Consider the following 26756-nt stretch of genomic DNA (forward strand, 5'->3'; position numbering starts at 1 on the left):
GCAAATCAAATAGAGAGAGAGAGAGCCTAACTTAGACCCTTGGTTGTACCCTCATATGTTGATAAGATTTTAATTTAAAACTCATTCATCAATCACAAAAAAATCCTCAAACATCTAGGCAATTAAATGAAATAAGATATATTATGAAATAAAATGTTTCTTTGATCCTTTTAGAGTGAGCTCAACTCTCTTAAGAACAAATTGACAAGCTATTCCATTTACTACATTAAGACAATTTATATCTAAAACTATAGAAAGAAAATTTATGTAAAATGAAGCTTTATTCTATTCCATCATAAGTTGGATACATGCTCCAAGAGTCCTCCTCTTGGAATGGAGGAGGTGCTCCTATTTATACAAAAATTTAAGCAACTAACTCATTAATGGGGATCCACTAATCCCTCATATGGTTACAACCAATATGAGACACATATTCCTTTATCCATGATCTTTCTCCATGAGATATGCTTGACCCCTATCCCAAATCTCCTTCAAATCTTCAAGAGAATTCGAATTTGCGTCTTGGAGGCCACATCAGAGTATCTTGGAACCTTGCAAATCACCTACACATGTCACCAAACTCATTCCACCTTTAGGCATAAGCAAATACATGTTATTTTTCTAACTTTTAATCATAAATTCACTTTAAATACTTGAAACTAATAACTTTGGAAAATGAAAATATAAACCCATATGGTAATGGAAATATAGGGTTATGTAATGATAATGTGATGAAATGAGGTGACAAAATGAGGATAAAGGTGAAAATGGAGTGAAAATGTATGCTAATTTGGTGGCCCAACATACCCCCCAACTTAAGTTATTGCATGTCCTCATGCAATCTATTACATTGATCATGATTTGATCTTTTAAATTGTCTTTCTTTTACATGAACTTTGGATAATATTGATTTTTTTAACTTCACATGATTTTATTTTTGACAACTTTGTTCCTTTTTGCAAAGTCTTCTTTCTTGAAAAACATTTGATTGCAACATATTATTTTAGTTGGTTCTTGTGTGACAACCAAAATTTGATTAGTATTGGTTCTTGTGTAACAATACTTTCACTGTTTTTATGTTGCATCAAAATAATTTGAAAACATTTAATCAACCATTGATTCTTTGATCATTATTTGCAAAACATGTAATGTTTGAATCATAATGTAATAGTAATTGTTTGGAGAAAGTATGTTGGTTAGGATGATATGTGTAGAAAGGACATATATGACATATGGAAGGCGATAATGGAGTATGAATGTGAATATGAACATGGTGAATGTGAATGTGAATGAACATGGTGAAACATTTTCCAAAAATTATAATTTTAGTATTAATGGAATTGTATGAGAAAAAGCTAGAAAAGAACATACCTTTACTTACCTAAGTGGACAAATTGTGTATATGTAGAAAAGTGTAGCTCCTACTGCTGAATCATGGAATGGAGAATACAATAATGTCGTCTATGTCTTCGTTGCATACATGATGGATGAAGTCGTAAATGTGGATCCTTTATTATTGTTGAATCTGCTACTGAACCATATAGTCTTCATGTCGTTCCATATCGTGGCACAATTCTTTCCATGTGAATAAATGTGTCGATGTCGAACATGGAAAGAAGTCATTGGATTACCAGCCATTGATGAATGTCATTAACCAATGCGAGGCAAAATCACCATTAATGTCAATGAGTGCCAAGGTACCTAAGTACATCTTGCGAAGTGCGAATAGATGAGCTGATGTCGAGCCACTTGCAAGATCCAACAAACAAAGGACGTTAATGTATTCCCATTGTTCGTTGGCGAGAAGACTTGCCATTAAGGCATGCAAGCCTCAAGGTACTAATAATGACTCTAGTCTTTATCCCAGATAAGGTGTTGAGGTCGATGGGTCAAGACTTGTTAGAAGGGAGGCCTTAAGGAATCCTCCATCATCTAACACGAGTATGAAATAATGATTTTGAAGGACCATAGATAGAAAATTTGCATTGAAACAGGGTTTATTTGGAAGAAAAGGAAAATGGGGTGACTCAGCTTTGTAAGGGAGCTAAATGAATTTATTCATGGGCTACAGGTTAGTGAAAGAGATAGGAAAATGAATGTGAAGGAAAATGAACAATGGATCAAGGTTTTATTTGAAAACATGAAAGGAAAATGGAATGGAAAATTTACTGACTAAAGAAGTGGGCATGCAATGAAGTTTTTATTTACTGAAAAGGGGTAGAAATATAATGGTGAATGTAAAGGGAAATGAGGCAAATGTTTATTAACTGAAGAAGCATGGATGCAATGAAGACACTGGCATCTGAAAGGCTTGCAAGTGATGGATCTGATCTGACATCGTGTGCTCATGCATTGATGTTTCATCTTTGTTGCTGCTTTGATCATTTTATTATGAAAGCAATGTCATCTTTGAGAGCTAATGTGATGGATATGATGACATTCTCCCCCTTTGCTTACCCAAAAGCATTTCCTCATGCTTGAAATGGGGTCTTTAAAAGACATTGTTTGCTTGTGGTCATTTGTTTATCTTTCTCGAACTTGCAAAAACTTAGTACTTTTTCTGTAATGAAATGTGAGTTTATCATAATAGAGAGGTGATCAATCTCTCTATTTATGACATTTACAAAAAGAAACTGAGAATTGGTACTAATGAAACAAATTCATGAAAGAAAAACCAAAAGAATTTTTACCTGTCTCGAAACTAGTGCCTTATTTTGCTTGTTATGTCTTGTCAGCAATTTATTCATTCTTGAACTGTTTAAAACTATTTTGAAATCTTTCTCATTGTGTGGATCTCGCCGAGATCTTTCCAACGACACTTGAATCGTTGAAATCTGATGTCGTATGAGAAAGTTGTGCTTATTTGAAATTTGGGTGAAACAATGAAAATTGTCAAGAGGTTTCTAGGCTGTAGGATTGCGCCCTTCCTGCATCTAAAAAAAAAAAAACTTGTCAATCTTCTTTGGCTGAGCCATGGCATAATATTTTCCATTAAGTTTGTGATACCATCGACTTTTGTACCTGCAAGACTCAAAGAGACATGATCATTCTATTTAAAAATACTTGTGCCAGAATCTAAGAGAGGACGTTCTAATTAAAACAAATTGCAAACTTTTAAAACTTTTCAAATTTCATTCTAGTTTGCTAAAACAACAACAACAATGAAAAATAATGGCTTCTTAGAATAAATCGGACCTTTACCAGACATCCAAATTCAACAACAGATTGCATCCAAGAGTGTGAAACATCAGCAAAATGAGCAATATCAGCAGATGCCTTTAAATATTGTAGCACGTTTCTTGCCATGTAATCGTTGCAAGAAATCATTGCTCTCCTCCATGGGTGAATCCTGGTCAAGCTCTATTTGATCGGAATCTGGAAATGGAAATCCTTAGAAGCAGGAAAGTAATTAGATTATCAAATCCCCTGCTATTATTCAGACGTAGCCTTCATCATCAGACATTCTTTGAAAGACCTGGCATCAATCGCATTGGCTTTGAAAGCTGCTACGCAATGCCAGAGGGCTATATAGAGGAACCCCCTTGGGAGGCTTGATTCCATTAGATAAAATTCTGTGATGCATATTGGTAAGGAAGAAAACACTCATGAAAATGCCAGCGATGTTAAATATCTGAACTGTTTTGAAGCTATAGACGAACAGACTTTTCTTCATCAACAAAATTTCTCTATCAAAACATGCTCTGAAAAGTTCCATTTTTTCAAACCATATTCCTCTATTGTGAGAGATGCTGGGTGGATTTTCTTTCTATCGTATGGTACTGATAACTCTGCATTTAATTGTGGATAGCAAAGACAAAATGTTGATCTTTGAAAGGCCAATACTTAGCAAGGAAGCACCAATAAATAAAAAAAATTCCAAACACAATTCCAATACTTAGCAAGGAAGCACCAATAAAAAAAAAAATCCAAACACAATTCCAAAAACTGAAGTAAGAATAAACCTCAGAGTCATTATCTATGCTGACAACCGTTTTTTTTTTTTTAACATAAACTGAATTTTACCATACAAGGCCGATATTTCTTCAAGAACCATCAAGGCCATGATTTATGCCCTCGGCCTCCAAAACTAATGCAACGTTTTCCTTGAGCCACTGATTGAGAGCAGACCAGGGATGAAATAACAGATCTTGGAAATTAAGAATTTTCCACTTAGTTTTAGCTCTAGCGCTCATGCATTCACAACCTTAACACTGACTTTGAACTCACCATGCACTGCTCACTATGTAAAAATATAAGAAGAATTCTGTTTCCAAAATCAAAATTGAAAATCACAACCACGGGACCTTAACTACGCATGAGGAATTTGCGAGATCTCCTTATTTGAAAGTGATTTTGTAATATATCTGAGATATCTTTTAGTTCCTTTGTTTAGACAGTGCCAATTTAATAAAATGAGTTATGATCCGATGAAGATTCTCCTCCATCAACGCATGCAATAGGATCATGATGTATTTATTACGAGATTTAGATTATTGGAGATTTCCACTGGATTTATCGATCTTCGTTTACCAAATAAATAAAATAAACAACTTAAACAACATGATCTCACCTCCTTTGTTAAAATTAGCATGGCTGCAACTGCTGTATGTACATTTAATTGAATATCCGTTTTTTCCATGAAATCTGGCAAATAAACCTCTAGAAAATCTCAAATATCTCAATTGGTTGGGAATTTTGATGAAATCTCTCACACTAAACATAATTCACCCATTTTTGATAAAAACCCATGTTTTATATTTCTAAGATTCGTTTTTATTTAGTCCCAAAAAGCATTTTAAAAAAAAATTGACGTTTTTTAAATTCTTAGGCATTCTGGCAAATGTTCAGGTATATAAAATTATCTTTGCTTCTTCATCGCCCTGACTCTGCAATCTCGTTGAGCATCACCAGGGGCCAGCAATCAATTTCCGCCGCATCGTCTTTCAACAAGAGACTGCCCGGCATGCATTGTCTATACTCTGCCATTGTCTAAGCGTGTTGAAATTCGAATTTTTTTAAGCTCATTAAACTGATTTTCTAATTATTAAGCCACAAGCGTTCCTTCCTATTTGCCACTGAAATGATCAATTTAGATTCAAATTCGAGCTTTTTTTCTTCCTTTCTTTTTTCGATTTCCATTTGCACCTATTAATACTAACACAATTGCATAACCATTTCCATCATACCAATCCATTTTCTCTAAAAGTGAGACAACAAATTGATTTTTATTTGCAGATTTAAATGTTGAAGCCGAGCAATGGATGGAACCCAAATTAGAAGTTACATGAGCTTAAGTGGCCAAATATCAACTTTGCAACAATTTTGTTTTATTGGCACTGCTTTTGGTTATATGTTGTCGGGCCTAGCTCCATGTGTCCCTTTTTTTTAACTCTCAACCTTACATTTTATATGACTGTCCTTTTTATGTAGTGAATTGATAAAGAACTTAGGTTTAAAAGTTTTGAGAAAAGGAATTAGTTTTTTGTTTTTTTGTTTTTTTTTAATAATAAGAATATTTTACATATTTTAAAGTAGATCTAATTGTAATTAAGAGATCAAAAAAATAAATTATAGAATGAATAGTAAATTTAGATCTCTTAGCCATTTTTAGATCTATGAATTTTATTGTGAAATTTCAAAGGTAACCTATCCATTTTATTTTATTTTTTTTATTTTTTTCAGGGTCACACAAAGAGTAAGAAGAGAGCATTCCTTGAAGTTTTGCCAATTTCTTTATACAATTGAAATTTGGAATTTTGAAAAACAAAGTAACATGGAATTTAGTAACATGGGATCATTCAAACCTCAAATTTTAGCGCTCTAAACTCCACTTGTTTTCCTTCTTCACAAATATCATTTTGATTGTAGATCTTCCTGCCAAAGGTTAGTGAATGAGGTGGCTCTCAATGTACCACCAAAATTTGCAAGAAATAAATGAAATCAAATTTTAAAATCAAAAACTTAAAAAAAAAAAAAACTTTCCAAGCTTGGTTTTATTTTCCTATTCTATCCTACTCCCTTTTGAGAAAGAGATTTTTATTTTTATTTTCAAGTGTAGGAGTATTTCCAATGAAGCCATTTGCGGATCAAAGTCTCTAGTATGCTCACATCCAAATTTGAAAAATATACCTGAATGTTTGCAAGGATATGAGAAATCAATTACACATTTGGATTAAATGCTAGGATTTGTTGAAGAATGGAAGAATGTTGTGGCCTAGCCACCTTTTGAAACCAATCTTCAATGTAGTCCTCATTCTCTTGTCTCTCCTCCAAATGCTTGAATATCATTCTAGATCTCTTGTCCATAAATGGATTAGTTCAAAACTCTTATAGTGAAAAGATTGATTGAAATTTATGCATCCTATTTATCATGATTTATATATGCAGCTAAAAATGAGATTCAAAGCTAACTCCTATGTACACTTCCCCATGTTACTAAGATCTTGCTGTCACCAAGTCATCCTTTCAACATGAGTTAGTTTTTCCAAAGAAAAATATTGGTACTGAATTAAATTCCTAATGCCTAATCCCTTAGCACCATCCCCGACAATGGCGCCAAAATGTTGGGCAATTTAATTGCTTAAATTGCTTTCATTAAATTATCAACCAGGGATACTCGTAAGCTTGTGATGATGCCAGCAAAATATATGTAGGAGTAGGCAACTAACTCTATGTCTAACTAAATGATTTCTGATTCAATATAATATGCAAGGGTCCTAATTGAGGATGTCATTGTTGTCCTTCCCTACAGTATTATAGATTGAAAAGAAATCATTGATTACATAAAACCGGAAACTTGAAATAAAGGAAAGAGAAAGAATTTTAATTGTTGTTTAGATTCAAATAGAGAGAGAGACTAACTTAGTCCCTTGATTGTCCCCTAGTATACTGATCCAAACTAAACTAAGATTCATTCATAAGCATAAGAAATGAAATAACTTGAAACTTAAAAGCAAAAGAATGAATTTCAATTATCATGCAAATCAAATAGAGAGAGAGCCTAACTTAGACCCTTGGTTGTCCCCTCATATGTTGATAAGATTTTAATTTAAAACTCATTCATCAATCACAAACAAATCCTCAAACATCTAGGAAATTAAATGAAATAAGATCTATTATGAAATAAAATGTTTCTTTGATTGGATACATGCTCCAAGAGTCCTCCTCTTGGAATGGAGGAGGTGCTCCTATTTATACAAAAATTTAAACAACTAACTCATTAATGGGGATCCACGAATCACGCATATGGTTACAACCAATATGAGACACATATTCCTTTATCCATGATCTTTCTCCATGAGATATGCTTGACCCCTATCCCAAATCTCCTTCAAATCTTCAAGAGAAGTCAAATTTGAGTCTTGGAGGCCCATCAAAGTATCTTGGAACCTTCCAGATCACCTACACATGTCACCAAACTCATTCCACCTTTAGGTATAAGCAAATACATGTTATTTTTCTAACTTTTAATCATAAATTCACTTTACATACTTGAAATTAATAACTTTGGAAAATGAAAATATAAACCCATATGGTAATGGAAATATAGGGTTATGTAATGATAATATGATGAAATGAGGTGAAAAAATGAGGATAAAGGTGAAAATGGAGTGAAAATGTATGCTAATTTGGCAGCCCAACAGGCATGATTGCCCCGAGATTCTGAGTATCCCAGAGAGGAATTGAGATCGCCCCCTATAATGACATTATCTTGGAGAAGTAGAGACGAGCTAAGAAGAGGTCTCCAAAAAGCCATCCTGTCCTGACAGGGTCCATACACATTGAGGATCCGGAATTCCGATTCTAGGGTTGGGGAGTATATGTCTGCACCCAGAAAGCCTCAGCCTCCCCATACACTCAAAGTTTTTATAGATCTATTACAAATGCCCAGGGATAAACCCCCTGATCTACCTGAGGCATCAAGAGAGTGAAAAGACCATCCTGGGAGCCAAGAAGCAAGAAGGGAGGATACAACAGAAGCAGAGCCAAGGGTTTCTTGAAGGAAAATGATGTCGACCTGCTCAGAGGAAAATAAGCACTTGAGGGCTAGTTTCTTATCCGGGCTAGCCATCCCACGACAGTTAAAAGAGAGGAGCTTCATGGAGGGGAGGGAGAGGGGCTTGCTCCGCTCTAAGAGCCCAATTTAAAGTTTTCTGCTTGCCAGAGGCAACCTCCTCTCCAGCCTGATGCATGGCTTTGGAGAGGTGGGAGGGTCGCCTTTGGACTTGGGAGGGGGAGGAGGCAATGACCTCAAAGCCTATAGAATCAAACCCTTGAGAGTGCATCCGGGAGCGGAGGGGGTAACGGGGTTCGGGATACTCAGGGTCCAGGAAAGAGGAAAGGGATGCCTCCGAGAGAGAAGGCTAAGGGAAGGAGAAAAAAGGGGGGGGGGGGAGGGGCAATAGTGCACTGCTGGACCATGGGGGACAGAAGGGAAGGTCCAAAGGGGGGGAGAGAAGGTGTGCATAATGGGAGATCCAGGGGAACATTTGAACAAAAATGCCTGGAAAGAGAAGGCACAACAGAAGAAACATTGGCAGAAATAACAGAGGAGAGGGAGAGAGAAGACATACCCGTGGTGTGAGCATCCCCTATGGCCGCCCGTGCTCTGGTTAGAGGCGGAGAGGGAGGCCAGAGAGGAGCCTTCCCATGCTTCTTCCTGTAGTCTTTCTCGTGGTCCTTGTCCGCATCGGTCGGTTCTGGAGGGCCCTGAGCTTCCTTGATAGCAGATGGAGGTTCCTCCCGTGGGGGATGGTTTTCTGGCACGTTCTCCACCGGCAGTTGCACTCGCTTGTTAACCAGAGGGCAATCTTTGTACACGTGCCCCACTTTATGGCAGCGTCGACATCTGTATGGTATGCCCTCGTAATCCAGGGGTTGCTTCTGTGTGAAAGACCTCCATTGTATCGTTAAATATTCTTGCAGACCCCCTCGAGTGTCCATATGAACCAGTATCCTCGCAAATGCCATCTTTCCCGTGGACAGATATGACTTGTCTGATTCCATATATGTGCCGATTGAATTCCCAATACGTCTGAAAATGTCCTCCGACCAAAAATGCAGGGGGAGGCCAGGAAGCCTTACCCAAATCGGCCCGACTCCGAGTTGCTCCGTGTCCGGATCGAAAAGGGGGGACCATCTCTTCAGCAGGACCGGGGCATGTTCAAAATGCCAATATGACGAGAGTACCTAGTTCATGAGGTCAGGCCTGGAGAATCTGAGAGCAAACCAACCCTTTACGAATGTTTGCACAGTAGGCAACTCCGCCAAGTGGTTCCCCCAGACCTCCAAAACCCAAGATTTCAGTCGAGCCGCGGTGTAGTTGCATCCCCGTATTCTGCCGACCAGTACCCTATCAGCAAAATCCATGGTCTCTCCCAGCCGAATGTCTTCCTCCAACCTGAGGAATGAGTCCACCTCCTTTGTTCTGAAGCACCGCGTCTTCTTTACTGTCCTATCCTCAGCTGCAGGGTTCCCGCGACCTTCTGAGGAGCGCTCCTGGATGGGGGGATTCGCCGGGGGAGGGGTAGAAGCAGAGGGGAGACTTTCCGCAAGGGGGGGGATACCCGTGAAACTGCCTGAGGGGGGAGGGGAAGTGCACGGCGGGGTCAGAGGAGTTGAGGAAACCGGAGGGGCACGGGGGGAGGGAGGGTTTACAGAAAATCTGGGGTGAGAAAACTGTCCAGGGGCCGGGGAGGGAGGGTTAGGGTTAAGGCACCCCGTAGCAAACCCTAAGGTCGTTGGGGACGGCGGGGGAGTTGAGAGCGACGGCCAGGCAGGAGGGTCATCCGGTAGGACGAGCTAGTGGTCCGGCGGTCCAGAAAGCGCAGGGAGACCAAAAATTGTCTCTTGCAAATCCTCACCAAATGAAATGGTCCCCAACTTAGCAGGTCGCGAAGTCTAGATGGAGTCCTCCACTATTTCCTCTTCCGAATAATCCACCATATCTAGGTCCATTGTTATCCGGGTAAAAACCAACGCCAGCTGCCTTGGTAACCACCAGAGGGAGGAGCAGCAAAGCGACAGAAACCGGCAAGGGAGGCCAGAGGTCAAACAGTGAAGCTGAAGAGCGGGAACGGGCGATCAGGTAAAAGAAAACAGAGTAAAAACCCCAAAACCACCCATGGTAAAACGTAGGAGGTCTGCACGTGCGATGATGGGGACGTGTGCAGTACTGGTACGAACAGCTGCATCCTTCTGTGGCGTCCACGAAGCAGCTAGCCATGATCGCCTGCTACCCTAGCCTGGACCTCCATTTCCCTCCCACCTAACCTCAATCATCTGTTTGTTTACTTCTTTCAAGTTACATGCATTTGTTTTTTTATGTGTTTCAAATTACATTTACTTGGTTGTCTTAACAATTTTCTTCTGTGAATTTCTAATATTATTATGAATTAATAATAATAATAATATTATTATTATATTAACAATAATGTTAATAAATTATTATTAAAATATAATGAAATAAAATATTTTAATTCAAATTATTCCTAATAGTTAGTTTTCAACTAAATATATTTTATTTAATATGAATAAGTCAACCCCTATCAAATAATATTATATAAAGTAATTATTTTTAGATAATATTATTATATAAATTGATATCAATAAATAATTAATTTATAATATCCAAATAAAATATTTAATTATTACATAACAATTAGTTCATAACTAAATATTGAATAATTTAAAAGACATCTCCTTATCACTTATTCTTAAATAATATTTTACTTTCCTCACTACGAATTTACCCACGACTAACTTTCAACTTCTAACTGTGGGTAATGATGCATCCATGCTATTTATTCCTTCAGATCGATTGTTTTCTCACCTTGTCCTTAGATGAACCACATTAGTTGGTTTGAAACGTAAACCAAATCCTAACGTTGTGATTAGCCGAAAAACTTATATCTACACTATTATTATAATAATCATAAATATATAAATATATAAGAATATGATTGTTATTATTTATATAGTTATTAATAATCATAAATAATATTATTATTATAATATTACTATAATAATATATATAAATATCTAAAAATATGGTTGTTATTATTTATATAGTTATTAATAATCATAAATAATTAATGTTTAAAAAATACATATGATTGATATAAGTCCATCCGAATATATCAACCATATTGTAAATGTGGTTGTGCTAACATCACATAATATTAATAATATTAAAAATATTATTATATTAAAAAATACCATAACTAAATAACTTGAAAACTTGACTGATCACTTATGATTTTTTCAGCATGACTTGACAGGATACCCTGTCACAAACTGCAGAAACCGGTTTAGGCAGGTGGACCACAATTTTAAAATATTATTGTAATATCAAATTTAATTTGAAATGGATGTTAAGGTTCACTGTCAACCACAATTTTCTTGAATCGCCGTTAAAGTCCAATTCACCGTGAAAATGAAAGTTCTTTAATGGTGTACCATGTTCATCACTGGAGTACCAGATCAAAGCAAGCCCTATCCTACTTCCCATATTGATTGCCATCTACCTTTCTCAGATCACGCTCTCACCTTCCTCCGGGCATTCAGGTTTCTCTTCTATAAATTCACAGAGCGTCCAGTTATTTCCCATCCGTCGTCTCTGAAGCCTTCCATTCCTTCTGAAAATGGCTGCAACGATTGTAAATGGTCAGGACTGCAAGGGAACCACTGTCTGTGTGACGGGAGCTGCAGGTTTCGTGGCCTCCTGGCTCGTAAAGCTGTTAGTCGACAAGGGCTACACTGTCCATGCTACAGTGCGCGATCCAGGTAAATTGAATCTGGTAATCAATAAAAAAAAATTTAACCACAGATTGGATACAAATATGTTACAAATTCGATGCATTACATTTTGGAGTGAATAATGTTGTTTAAAGATTTTTCCTAAATTGAATCATTTTAGAATCTGTATCGTTTGTCTCATCAAATTTGGGGAAAAATATTATTTGACTCTTTTGCTCTCCTGTTCCTATCTTTTTAGGAACTTTGAAAAGTGAGAAAAATTTGCTTTGCAATCAGAAGACTTTCAAAATTCCAAAGCTTTTCTATTATTCTTCAGCTTGATTTCCTCTTATTCAAGAAGCTTCATTCCCAAATTACAGCGATCTTCGTAGGCTTAAAATAATTCAAGGTCTTTAAACGAAATTCACTAATTAATCAAAACCCTCCGATGGACACAGACAATGAAGCAAAGGTGCGCCATCTCCTGGACATTCCTGGAGCCGCGGAGAGGCTCAAGCTCTTCAGAGCGGAGCTGTCGGAAGACGGCAGTTTCGACGCTGCTGTCGCCGGCTGCCACGGTGTTTTTCATCTCGCCACTCCGATCGATTTCGCACCCAAAGATCCCGAGGTAACTAGCGAGGTTAAGTAGCGTTTTCTATTTTCTCTTCGTCTGAGGTTAGTATTTGACATACTGAAATTGCTGCTGCGCAGAATGATGTGATCAAGCCGGCCATCAACGGAACCCTGAATGTTCTCAAGTCCTGCACGAAGGCCACAACCGTGAAGCGCGTGGTTGTCACATCGTCGGCCGCCACGGTTTCTGTCAACGAATCGGCTGAGGAGAATCAGTACATCGACGAATCCTGCTGGACTGACGTGGATTTCCTCCAGACTAAGAAGCCCCCTACTTGGGTAGTTATCTACCGTACCCTATTTCATCTCCTTTTTACTTAACTAGCTAGCAGAGCTACCCTATTTTATCTCCTTTTTACTTAACTAGCTAGCAGAGCTAAAATAACTTTTTACTTAACTAGCTAGCACAGCTAAAATAACTTATGGAGTTGTCTTTAACATTATTTTTTTTTATTTTTTTGGTGCTGAAATTTAGTGGAAAAATTTGAGATGAAATCTGATTTATGTTATTTAAAATATATGGATTCAACACTTTGAAAAACCCTTAAAACACTTTGATTGTGCAGGAGTTACTCATCAAACTTGTGATTTCAGTAAATTTCTGTCTGATTTTAGAGAAATTAGACCGGAAAACCCCACCTGAAAAGCTTCCAAAAGTCTCACTAAAAGCTGATAAATGTACATAGTCGTGTGTAAGAAAGACTTTGTCTACCAAGCCACAATTTCCTCTGTACAGTGAAATTCTCACGTGAATCTGGCGAATTTCTTTTCAATTGTCTAAATGGTTTTTTTAACAGTGGAAATGGATTCAGCGTTATCAAAAAACTTTTTGGAGTAACCAAAATCCTGAAGCTTAATAGGTGTAATCCAAAAATTTCTGTCAGATTTTTTCAAAATTTGCTTCTATTGTTTTCCCGTTAAAAATAGAATACTAAATAGTGAGAAAACCTATCATAACTAGGTTGTCGAACAAATAGTGAATAAAATACTAAATAATGAGAAAACTTATCACAACTCAGCGGTCAAACTAATGGTAAAGACAATGATCACTGGTTACTATCTATAAATATAAGTTGATTCATCAATTTTATTGAAAAAAACTAGCCTCTCTTTAATTAAAAATTAAAAAAATATTTTTTTAAATTTTCTTTTATCTTAAAAAATCAGATTTTTACAAAATTATTGTGATTGCTATATATGTATTATATTTATGTTGGATGATGGAAATGTTTTCTATTTAAATTTAATTTCCGCAAATATCCATCTAAATTTAATTTCCGAAAGTAACATGATAAACGGCGTATCGTTCTAAATTTAATTTTCGCCTGATAATTGTTAATGTTGAAATGGTGCAGCCATATCCAGTTTCCAAGACTCTTGCAGAGCAAGCCGCGCTGAAATACGGAAAAGAGCAGGGTCTGGATGTGGCGACTATTATCCCAGTTCTGGTGGTGGGGCCTTCCATAACACCCAGCGTGCCATCCAGCGTCCAGCTGGCGCTGTCCTTCCTCACGGGCAACCCCCACACCTTGCAGGCTATCAAGGGCATGCAATTGGTGTCCGGTTCCGTCTCATTGGTACACGTGGACGATGTATGCCGTGCCCAAATTTTTTTAATGGAGAACACCTCTGCTGAGGGCCGGCACATCTGCTGCCGCATCAACACCTCGGTCCCGCAACTGGCCGAATACTTATCCAAACGCTATCCGCAGTACAATGTCCCAACCCAGTGAGTATCAATATTCGTATAGTATTTGGAGTTGATTCTAGTGTGAATTTTTTATTTTTTTGGTGTTAGAATTTAACAGAAAAATTTGAAGTGAAATTTTAATTTGTGTTATTTAAATTAATTTTTTATTATATATAAATTTTATATATTGAAATTTTTTTTAATTGTATATATAAATTAATATATTGAAAAAATTCTAAAATATTTAGATATATTTGTTGTTGTAATAAGCTAATTTGTTTAACCATATATATTTAGCTATTTAGTTTTTTTTAATGAAATAACCTAGTTTTTTTTACAGTTTTAACCTTTTTTTTATTAATTTTTTTCGAATATTGAATAATAAATTGATTATGTGTACGTGCAGGTTTGAGGATGTGCCACCAAACCCTAAAGTGAACATTTCGTCAAAGAAATTGGTGGAAAGCGGTTTCCGCTTTAAATTTGGCATGGACGAAATCTACGATGACGCCGTAGAATACTTCAAGACCAAGGGCTTGCTTAACTAGCTGGCCGCCAAACGAAACAGACGTGTTGGTTTGACTGGTGGGATTAATACCACCTTCTGTGTTTGGCGGTATTTGCAGCACAAACCTTTACTTCAAGCTATGACGTTGCTCCCCCGGATGAGATGACGACATGTTTCCCATTGCCTTTTTATTTTTCTTTTATTCCTTCAATGTGACGTCGCAATTGCAAACCCTACGTTTCTGCCATGTCCATGAAGGCAATCAGATTCTAGGTTGCAAAATTACGAATATGCATTTAACCTAATATGATAATATATGTAATTGTTACGATATGTTTAGCGTTTTTCTTTATATCCATTATCCGGTGCCGTCTATGTCTTCATGGTCCTTTTGAGAGGCCATTCTTACTTTCAACTTCTTTTCACAATGAAAAGTTTGAAAAAGTAGTGTTTTTAAAAGCTTAAATTAAATATCTATTTAAAATTAAATTTTAAATAAGCATGGTTTTGTAATCATTTATTATTTTAAAATTTAATTAATACTTAAATAAATAAATTGAAATTTCAATAATAAAAATAATGTTGTGTAATTTCAAATATGACTTTTAGTATTTTTTTTTTTTAATAAGAAGGATTATATCAGTCTGAAAAGATACGGGTTGAAATTTCAATAATAAAAATAATGTTGTGTAATTTCAAATATGACTTTTAGTATTTTTTTTTTTTAATAAGAAGGATTATATCAGTCTGAAAAGATACGGGTTTGTCCTTAGGAGGCTAGGCCAATAGCATAGATATAAAGTTTTTAATAGCATAGATATAAAGTTTTTAAATTTTCTATTCTTGCTTTGCTAATAAAAAAAGATTAAACCATTAGCTATGTTAAAATATTTATGTGGATAGAGTTAAGCAGCTGATAGACCAAATTATACAATAAGCTAAAATGGAAAGCTAAATAGGTGTTGTAAAAACTCTCAAGCTATGGGCTGATCCTACTAATAAAGATTCTCATTAGTGTAACAATTGGTTGAGCTTGTTGTTTGACATCAATTTTTATATAAGCAGGTGTCTGCTAATGTTTTAAAAATCAGAATCGGTGATTGGAACGATCTACCTAATGAACTGGGTTTCGTACCGGAACCGGTCGAACTGGGACTGGTCAGGTCAAAACGAACATGTTTAAAAGAATACATTAAATAATTAATTTTTAATGAAAAAAAAACTATTTTTAAGATTTAAAACATGGTTGCAAGCCCATAGAAACAAAATATGCAAGGTTTTCTCATATATATACCATGTAAAGGTGAATATATCAAAATGGCATCAAGTGCAATACATAATCAATGAGGCTTTAAATGGCCTCTAGAGTCCGAAAACAATGCTCTAAGTTATGGGGTCATTGAACTACTACAAGTCTACATATCATTGATTAACAACATGATCACTCCTAATCACGATCAAACTCATCACCACTACTAGACAAGAGATCATCAACATGAGCTACATATATAACATGCCTCCGAGTTTAGGCCTCCTAAAACTCCTCTACAACTTTAGTAGCAGTAGAAAAAATAGACATCAAAACTACAAATCACTGATCAACATGGTCACTCATAAAACTCATCGATTCATCGCTACTAGAAATACATAAACATCATCAACAAGAGATACATGAACATCATCTAGCTCAAAGTCTTCAGACTTGGATTGCTCAACCTTATAACATGATAGAAATTGAAAAGGTTTAACATGTCTAATCAATGATTTTGGTTTGAGTCAAGGGTTCATCTCCTCAACCTTATAATGTCGTAGGAAAAGGTTAGCATGCCTAACTAGTTGTTTTGCTTTGAGTGAAGGGTGCATTCTTGTTAAGGCCATGGTAGAGGAGTTCAACAATTAGTACCACCAACATCAACAAAGTTCAACAATTAATGCTACCACAATCAAGGTTATTAAAGGGGTTCGTGCTCTTGATCAAATGCCAATCTCACACTCTCATGTATGATAGAATGAAATGGAAACATTGCAAACCCCCAAACCATGAAATCTTGAAAACCATTAAGTCTGCTGAATTTTGAGTGAAATCTAAAATTCTAGTTTCTCCATATGAAATCTAATGAGGTCGAAACCACTCTCAAACATCCTGAGTCATTTCATGGTAATGTTAGATATTTAAGTAAAAGGATGAAAATGAAAATTAAAGGAAATGTCACTTTTACTTGAAAATTGCCAACGTTGTTAGGGTTGTGATGTGTGAGGAAAATGAGAGGGTAGGCATGTTTTTCTTGGAGGGACTATTTTTGGAGGAAAACAACCCCAAATTTCCCTCAAAACAGCTTCAAAACTCACAAAAATGAATTTTTTCGGGGTTATAGTTGTCGTGGCAATAAACTAGCCAGTTTAGGACAAAACCGACTATTTGACCGGTTACTGGTTCAAACCGGTCGATTTTTAAAACACCGGTGTCTACTCATCTATTCCATCACTAAAGACCATATGGTCCATGAGAATTTTGATATAAATCATGGTTTGCATGTATGCATAAGCCTTTGCTCTAGTAGAGTTACCAATAAGCAGAATCCAATCTCTGGTTTCCGGCCTACTTGTTGATCATCGTGTCATTCAAGCTTATTCTTTAATATCAACAATCGCTTAACATTTTAATAAGTTATATAGACATTAATAATAATAAAATATTTTTTCCCTACACTTATATAAAAGAGGAGGAATGTAATCTATATATTCATATAATATATGTTTGTTGAATTTTATATTCATATTTTGAATATATATGCATTCTAAATCTAGTTAGAAAAGAATAAATTATAATTGATTTTGTGGCCTTTATTCAAGAGTGATGATTTTATCAAAATACTATAAAGGCAATGAAGGGACCTACCTGTGTTATAGACTTAAGGAAAATGACAATTTAGAAAAATAAAATAAAAGGAATTGATAATATTGATTGTTCACTTTATCTCTCAAACCATGCAAGCATAAAAGAGGAATAATAACTCATATTCCCTAATGAGTAAGTTTGATGATAATAAATTTATGGCACATTTTCCCTAACTTTCTAGAGTGCCCACATACTTTCAAAAAGTTTGTTCGAAGAATTAATTTTACAATAAATTGTAATAGATTTTGTGGTCTTTATTCAAGAGTGATAATTTTATTAAAATACTATAAAGGCAATGAAGGGACCTACTTGTGTTATAGTCTTTAAGGAAAATGACAAAATAGAAACAAAAAATTAAAGGAATTGATAATATTGATTGTTCACTTTATCTCTCAAACCATGCAAAAATGCATAAAAGAGATTGGTAATAAAGCATAATCCCTAATGAGTAAGTTTGATGATAATAAATTTATGTCACATTCTCCCTAACTTTCTTGAACGCCCACATAGTTTCAAAAATTTTGTTTGAAGAATTAATTTTACAATGTGTACATCTCTTTGACCTTGAGCTTGCAATGAGGTAGGGGAAAGACAACTATGAGGCATTCTCAAAGTATTTGCAAAGTATGTGACAAGTAAATATACATGGAGTTAGGAAAAGGGAATGACCATTTGGAGAACAAATGAGTGAGGATGTTATAAATTGAATAAACATAATCACAAATATCATTGTTATAATCCCATATTTACGTTTTGCGATATTGAAAAGGCTTATTTTATACAAGTTTATTAGAAAATTTTCCAAAACTGAATAGAGTTTTTAATCCCAAACATAATCATTAGTTAAATAAAGATTTTCATCCTATACATAAGCATTAAGTTGTTTTATGCGAAACTAAAAAAACTACACATTTTCTTTATGATGAATTTGACCAAAGTTGTATATGTTTGGTGGATTGTTGAGATTTACATTCAATTCTTAGTTGTTTTTTTTTGCTATTAACTATTGTATTAGTTGGGATGCCATGAATTATATACAAGTCGTTAAGAGGTCCACCAATATGTTAAAATAATAATCATATTAGATACCAAAGCTATAACCATGTCATCAATTTTAATAGGTAAACACATAGCATTGTGAATGCAATAAAATAACTTTGAAGATAAAAATGTTTGATACTATTAGTGAGATGGAATATATAAACATGAAAACAAAAGATTTGACATGATTTACCTAAGCTTACTCAATTTCTATTGTTTGCTCTTCAAATTTTAGATTCATAAACTCATTTCCAATTAATCTTATTAATTGACTTCTAATGTCATTACAATTTACATCCATAACCTATTGAAATTAATGTATTATTGAAAATTTTACCTTTCTTTTAACACTTTATGACATTTATTTTCCTTCATAGTAAGTGATTTCAAATAATGTATTCTTTCTTAAAGCATTTTTCAAAATATGCTTTGTGCCATAAGCTTAAACCCCTTAGGAAGGTTCAATTTTGAGCACTCCCTTTACCTTTTGGATGACAGACCTAGTAAGATTTATCCAAAACAAATTATATATTTTGTAAAGAAATTATAAAGTTAAAATAAAATAAAAAAGTTTATTATTCTTATTTAAATTTGTAGAATTATAAATATTTTTGTGATTTACATTTTTTCTAAATTTAAATTTAATTACAAAAAAATTATTGAAATTACAAAATTTTGTTCAGATTTAATTATAAAAAAATTATTGGAATTACATAATTTTGTTATCGAATTTTTTTTAAAATGTAAAATGAAATTGAACGTCTTTAATGTAATTTATCCATTAAAAATAAAATTATAACCAACCATTTAAATGTATTAGAAAAAACCATTCAAATCATTACATATTTACACTAACGGTTAAAGTTATAAAATCATATTTCAAACTAAAATTTCAATCATAACCCCACTTCAAATGTTTCAATCAACTTAACTTTAAAAAAAAGACCCGGTTAAGGTGACCAGATTAAATTCTAAAGCTCTATTTTACCTTACAACCTGCACTCATTAAAAATATGAAATTCCGTTTTACCCGTTACATCAATATCATGTGGGTTGAGGGCAAGTCCTATTTCATACCCTATTGCATCATTAATGCACCTACCTGACACCAGATTGACGTCACCCGGAGAGCCGATCATGGGGATGCATCCACATCTCATCACTCAGCTCCGGCAATGTTCCCGGGCAGCTCCGTAACTATGACTCCCATTAATGCACATCGCCTGGATATTTGTTGCGGTAACAGTCCCTCTATTTCAAATTTCAGATTTGAGTTTTGAGCGGGATGCACCTTTGTATACGATACATATACGATTGAATTTTGAAAACCCTCCAAACTTTGAAATTTGAATTTCAATGCGCGCTCAAATTTTTGGAATGAACTGATGATAGAACCATTGTTGGGTTTCCACCATGGTTTTTGTGTTACATTTGCCTAGCGCTGACGTTTCATGAAGTTTGTGGTGAAAGTATCAAAACGTTTCTGAACGAATGCCTCCGCCTCCTCCTCCTGGTTTGAGGTCTGCCTCCTCCTCCTGGTTTGAGGTCCCAATCCCCGCCGTGGATGAACGGGGTCGAGGACTGCGTGGAAATTTTGGTCAACACACGCTGGGAGCTGGAGTTTCCGTTCATCGAATACACAGAAAAGGAGATAGAGAAGCCCATCTAGGCAGTAGGGACTTTTCTGCCCTTCTCCTCTTTTTGGAATCAGTCAGAACCATGTACTGCTATAACGCATGATAGCGCCATCCGCAACAGGAAGAGCAGTATCGATGAAGACCGATGTCTGGAATGGTTTAATTCCAAGGCGCTTGTATCAGTTCTCTACGTTTCTTTTAGCCGCATAGTCTGTCCCTCCGATGAAGAGATGACAGAGCTCGCTCTTGGATTGGAAGCTGCCCAGAAGCCATTCATTTGGGTTTTACAGAACAATCGCTGTCCTCCTCCTCCTCATCCTGATCATCGTCCTCATGATCATCAGGTTAGTAATGGCGGAGGAGGAGAGTACGTGCTTCGAGAGGGCTTCGAAGGTCGAATCGAGGGATTGGGTTTGATAATCCGAGGTTGGGCGTCTCAGCTGCTCATACTCTCTCATCCCTCCACGGGAGGATTTCTCTCGCACTGTGGATGGAATTCCACTGTCGAAAGCATCATCCAGGGCATTCCTATCTTGGCATGGCCCACCAGAGGAGATCAGCATTACAATGCCAAAATGCAGGTTAATCACCTCCAGGTTGCTGCCATGATTGACCGGCCAACCCAGGATGGACGGATGAGCAGGAAGGAAATTGGCAATGGAGTGACGTTGTTGATGGATAGCGAGCATGGAGTCCAAATGAGAGAAAGAGCAGCGTCTCTTAAACTCAAGTTGGGCTCTAGCTTCCCCTCATCTTCTGAAGCAGTATTAGACACGTTTGTTAATCACCTTTTATCGAATCAGTCTGAAGTTCTTGAAAGGAACATAATTATGTAGTGCTGAAGTTATCACAATGAAATGAGCGGAGGCCCTAGAATAAAATGCCCAACGTGCAGGTGCAGAAATTGGGAAAACAATGAAATGAGAGGAGGCCATATATTGTTCACCCATTTTACTGATGTAAAGGTTGTGATGTGGGACCTGCATCATAATGCCCAGATGATTTTGCAATGAAGTTTTGGTTGCGAATTCAACTTAAAGAGGCTTTACAATTTCATTATATGACCGAAGAATGTGATATTATGTTTCTCAATTTCATTATTCTACAGAACGATGTGATTTTATTGTGCATCATTCTTGACGTTTAACCTCTACACAATTCTATTTTTCGAAGGCATATCTCTTCCTCGACGTACCCAACAATATGGTTTCATTCAATCCTATAGATTTTGATTAAATATGCGGTGAAAATGAATTGTATTAGTTTCACTAGTATAAGGATTGATTTGAATTATTCAAATTGATTTATTTCTCTAAACCTCTCAAAAACACTTAAATTGAATTTAGTTATCTATTATTTCTCTAAACCTCTCAAGTGTTCACGTCTTCTGAAGAGGAAGACGCTTTCCCTAATGCCATTCAATTTGAATTTCTATATAAATAAATGTTTTCTTTAGTTTTTTTTGTCCTCTACTCCAATTGTAAATAAAAATAGCAATAGGTATGATAGCAATCAGTTAAACCATAAAAAGAAGTTTCTTATTTTTCAAGTTTTTAATTTAAGTTTAAATTGTTTATAGGGAAGAAAGTATTATTATTATGTTATTGGTCTGATTATCAGTTAAACCATAAAAAAAAGTTTCTTATTTTTTAAGTTTTTATTTAAAGTTTAAATTGTTTATAGGGAAGAAAGTATTATTATTATGTTATTGGTCTGATTTCTCATGAAGTAGGTCGGTAAGCATAGCTAATCTTGTAAATATTTTTTCAGTAAAGTAATGCTAATGCTATTGCCTGAATTATTAAAAAAAACAAAGAAAAAACATTTATGTTGAAGCAACAGTTTATAGGTGTGATGTTTGATAAATTAATATGATGAATTTGTAATGTGCTATACTATTTGCTAATTTTACAAGTTTACATGAAATGAGGGAAGTTGTGGAAATAGTTATGGACTTAGTTGATTTAAATAAGTTTTTATGGTCACTTATAGTTATATAAGGTACTATTGGTACACTAAATTAATAAGTTTTATGGTCACTTATAGTTATATAAAGAACTATTTGTACACTAAATTAATATTGGGGAATGACATAATTTAATAGATTTTCTACTAAATGAGGGAAGTTATGGAGATATTTATAGAGTTGGTTGAAATGATCACCTATAGTTATATAAGGGACTATTTGTAGACTAAATTAATATTAGGGGAATGATATAATTTAATAGATTTTCCCCTTAGAGGGTTTTCTTGATCCCTTTGTTCCTTCATATTTTTTTGTGTAATCTTTTTCATGTTTTTGTTGTGGGCTATTAAAGCCAACAATGGTATTAGAGCATTGGTAAGGAGTAATAGAGGAAGCTGGTGAAAGACTCGAGAGATTGCTATGAACCAAGGGTGTTGTGGATTGAGGGTTTGTAGAAAGAGAACAACATATTTTGCACAAAACCTTCGAAAAAATAAATAAGAAGTCATCACTACCCGCAAGGAAGGTCGTGAATGCAAGAACATGGAAAACCATTGTCCAACATTTGGGCAGTGTGCAAGAGTTGTTTGGAAGTAGTTGTAAACTTTCTTTGGCATTCAACTATGAATGCGAGTGGATTAAGGAGATGTAGTCACCATAGTTAATACTGAAGATCCTAATATTATGAGCTTAATAGCCCTAACCAGGAACAATCATATTGGATGAGTATCCACTATGTGGAACTATGATCAATTGTCCCAAATTATATACTTGTTTCCAGGAAATATGCAAGACTCACCATCGACATTCAAAACGTAGATAACATTCAACACAATTGGTGCCTCTACAATTCGAAAAGAGGAGTGAGAATTTTTTTTGAAAACAAACTGATCTTCTCCAACACCTTTAAGTATGAATTCAACAATGATTTTGATAAAGATTTAAATGATAAATGCAAAACCATTCAATGGACTTGGCATTAGTTTTGCAATTCATATTTATTGTTTTGTATTTCTTTGTAGTTGTAGCAATAGTCGTATTTGAGTGTTATTTCATTCTCTTTGATTAAAAAATTGTTAGTTTGTTAAAAGCAAATTTGTAAATTAAATGGGAAGGAACTCATAAAAAAGAGGAGGCACTCACAAATAAAGAAGCCATTATTCTTAAATTAAATGGAAAGGAACTCATAAAAAAGAGGAGGCAATCACAGATAAGGGAGCCATTACTCTCTCCTTCACGCTAAAGAAAATAGCAATGGAGAAGTTAGATGAGAGAAAAATTGGAAAGAATGAAAGAAAAAGAAACAAAAGAAGAATGAAATAAGCAATTTTCACAAGTCATTTTTAGAATTTGGTAATGTTTTAAATGTTGTTGAAAAAAATTATGGGACTCTATATCGAAGAGAGTAATGTATTATACATTTCAAGACTTGTAGTGAAATGCAGAGTTTTTTCATGGTTTATGTGGATTCCTCTTATGGATATTTTATAATATATAATTTGTTTTAAATTATTTTCTAAGAGTGGTTTAAATAAGGAGTCCTCATAAAGTAGAGTTAAAGTTGACAAGTCCAATCAAATTTAGACTGAATTAAAGTCAAGTGAAAATTAAAGTTATTGATTTATTTTATTGAAAAGAGAAAAGAAGAGGGTTGCATGATTGATTATACCCAACATTCCAAAGAGTTGGTCCAAGCTGTAAAAGTCTAGCCATAATAAAGTGGATTTCCCTAGGTATTTCGTAAGAACCGTTGATTCAAGCCTACATGCATTATTGTGGTAGCACATGTAATTATGTAGCATGTATGCTCTTATGCATAGAGAGGATGCAACATCAAGTTGTGGAATGAACCACTAAGTAGTTATGAAGGTGGAAAGTGTACTTGTATGCTATCTTTATGTGCAATAAAAGAACTTGAGTCTTGACTAAGGAATGAATGTCAGATGGAGTAATATTATAATGTGAGAAGGTTGGGATCAAATTATGATTAAGAAATTTTAACATGTTGATGAGCCATGTGGGTGAAAAGGATTCTTAGAGAATTGGTGAGTACATTAGATGTCACTCATGTATCTTAGTAGGTTGAATTCTTTTTTATTGACATCAATGATCAATTGTTTGCGGGAAGAAGCAGAAAGCTCATGTAATAATCAATTTAATGTAATGATTGTAGTGAAACATATAGATGAAGAACTAAGAAGAAGATGCAATTCCAAATGAATGAAAAATTTGTTACAGTGTAAATGAAAGAAGAAGACTTCATGAATGAAGTATCCAACGAAGAATGATGAAAAAATGGATGAATCCATGAAAATAGAAGATGATAGCCAAAGAAGGCTAATGAAGAGACATGAAGAAGCAGATGACATGACAAAATAAGATGATAGTTAAATAAATAAAATGAATGATGAAGTGTAGTAGAAAAAGTAATGATAGGATGAAAGAAGATGATGAAAAATATAATGATGTAGTAACAAAAGGAATGTCATGGGAAGATGAATGATCAAGACATAAAGAAGAAAGAAAGATGGTGAACATGTGTGAATGAAGAAGAAACTAGTGAAGCTGTATGTTCATGAAAAGAAGTGTATCCATGAAAATTTAATCTCTAAAAAGCTTAATGGTTCCTAATGTTTTTGGATCATGGAAAGAAAATTATCTTGATCCAATGTTTATATAAGTGATAGATGGCCTAAATAAAAAATTCAATTGAATGTACATGAGTCAATGTTAATCTAAATCTAATGAGGCAAATCCATCCATATTGAAAAATTTGTAGTGCTCTAAAAACCATTTTTCAGGGAAAGGTTTGTAGTAATATAAAACCACTTGTCATGACAATGCAATGTTTTGTGGTAATATGAAACCATTTGATGGTTTGTGGTCATCCAAAACCACTAATGTTTTTCGTAAAAAAAAATCCATTTGATGTCATGAATTATTTGTGGTAAGAAAAAACCACTTGAGGGTTGTAATAGTTAAGGGTAAGCCAATGTAAAGCCTTGATATGTGATGGTTGAGGGTCATCCACAAAATCCCATAGGTGTAATAGTTATAGGTTAGCCAAATAAAACTCAAGATGCAGTTACTAGTAATCTAAAGAAAACCCAAGATGATAATTGGTCATGATGTAGGTAAACTGAAATTGTTTATATTTTTGCAGGTACAAGATGAAAATTGAAGAATATCAAGGCTGAATAATGAAAAAGACCAAATATCATAGAATACTTAAGATGAAAAAAAGAGCATAAAATATGAAGATGAATAAAGGATCACTTCAAAAATACTTGAAGAATACATATTGATATCATAAGCACTCATTAAAGGGGAATATAAAGAGATCACTCCTACATGTGCTGTTTAATAAATCAATATGATGGATTTGTAATGTGTTTTAATAATGTAGACCAATTCTAAAATTATGTGGGAAATGAGGGAAGTTATGGAGATATGGATTTGGTTGAACTAAATAAGTTATTATGGTCACCTATAATTGTATAATGGATCATTTGTACTATGAATGCAATATGGGTGGAATAATATAATTTCATAAATGTTTCTTTATTGATCTTATGTCCCTTGCTTCATACCTCTTTTATGTGTTTGCATATGTTTTTTATAGGCTATTAAAACCAACACACTCTACTTCTAGTCATATAGCTTTCCTATTAAGATATGTAGCAGCAACTCTACAAAATTTGAGCCAACATATCTGCATGGAGTCCTCCATAAAACACATCGGAACATTCAAAATTTAGATAGTTTGGAGTGTATCTGATTGAACACATTGAGAAGATTTTAGTCCAATATTAATGAAGTATAATTTAGAGAATTCAAATTTTGAGACATCTCATAGAAATAAACTATAATTGCAGATCTTAAAATTAATTTGAACATTGGTTAGAATGGCTTTTTGGACTTTAAAGAAAGCTTCGTCTAAGTAAATGATAGCCTTGGAAAAAAACATAATCCATTTTAAAGATGCCAACTTTATAAATTGAAGCATAATCTATGCATCTTCAAAGTTGTTCCATTATATCACTCACCGACCGATAGGTCTATAGTTAATGCAATGATTTAAACCTCTAAGGTGGCTCACTAGAAAGCAGAGGCAATTTTTCAAAAATACGAAATGTTAGGTTTTATGTACATGAAAACTATGGATTTCCTCTTTTATTATTAGGATATATGTATGTATATATTAAACGTTGCTATTAAATTTTTGAACAAAGGTTCAATTGGTGGCAATCTCGAGGAGGGACACGTATCAATGACCGTTTAACTTTGGGCAAGTCCTATTTCATACCCTATAGCATCATTAATGCACCTACCTGACACCAGATTGACGTCACCCGGAGAGCCGATCATGGGGATGCATCCATGCATCCACATCTCATCACTCAGCTCCGGCAATGCATGTTCCTGCCCGCGTCCGGCGCCGGTGTCCCTGCCCGCCTCCGGTTTGAGGACTTAATGAGGTTCACCAACCTACGCATTAATGTTCATAAACTCTGCCGGGATCCATAGTTTACCCGCCTCCGTAGTTTACCAACCCACGCATTAATGTTCGTAAACTCTGCCGGGATCCATAAACTCCATACACCAACCGGACTGAAGGCAATACGCTATCGGATTCAGACCCTGCA

General features: G+C 35.0%; 2 protein-coding genes across 2 annotated transcripts; both read left to right on the forward strand.

Annotated features, from left to right (window-relative positions):
• The first annotated feature begins 11439 nt into the window (after window positions 1-11439).
• On the forward strand, window positions 11440-14900 carry LOC149233312 (putative anthocyanidin reductase). Its single transcript, XM_089379730.1, has 5 exons — window positions 11440-11784; window positions 12195-12364; window positions 12448-12648; window positions 13725-14098; window positions 14466-14900. The coding sequence occupies exons 1-5, from the start codon at window positions 11643-11645 to the stop codon at window positions 14605-14607; spliced, it is 1029 nt and encodes a 342-aa protein (XP_089235856.1). The 5' UTR covers window positions 11440-11642; the 3' UTR covers window positions 14608-14900.
• Window positions 14901-19998: 5098 nt separating this feature from the next.
• On the forward strand, window positions 19999-20980 carry LOC149233313 (UDP-glucosyl transferase 73M2-like). Its single transcript, XM_089382152.1, has 2 exons — window positions 19999-20133; window positions 20219-20980. The coding sequence occupies exons 1-2, from the start codon at window positions 19999-20001 to the stop codon at window positions 20978-20980; spliced, it is 897 nt and encodes a 298-aa protein (XP_089238278.1).
• Window positions 20981-26756: the final 5776 nt, after the last annotated feature.

The sequence above is a fragment of the Pinus tabuliformis genome, chromosome J (genome assembly GCF_031772625.1).
Source record: "Pinus tabuliformis cultivar Carrire ecotype Pingquan chromosome J, CPIR1, whole genome shotgun sequence".
Lineage (NCBI taxonomy): Eukaryota > Viridiplantae > Streptophyta > Pinopsida > Pinales > Pinaceae > Pinus > Pinus tabuliformis.

Excerpts from the sequence above, each read along its gene's own strand:
- LOC149233312 (XM_089379730.1), top strand. The coding sequence starts at position 11,643 with ATGGCTGCAACGATTGTAAATGGTCAGGACTGCAAGGGAACCACTGTC. Across the intron at positions 11,785-12,194 it reads TGCTACAGTGCGCGATCCAG|ACAATGAAGCAAAGGTGCGC; the intron begins GTAAATTGAATC and ends CGATGGACACAG. Across the intron at positions 12,365-12,447 it reads TCGCACCCAAAGATCCCGAG|AATGATGTGATCAAGCCGGC; the intron begins GTAACTAGCGAG and ends GCTGCTGCGCAG.
- LOC149233313 (XM_089382152.1), top strand. The coding sequence starts at position 19,999 with ATGCCTCCGCCTCCTCCTCCTGGTTTGAGGTCTGCCTCCTCCTCCTGG. Across the intron at positions 20,134-20,218 it reads CGCTGGGAGCTGGAGTTTCC|TCAGAACCATGTACTGCTAT; the intron begins GTTCATCGAATA and ends TTTTGGAATCAG.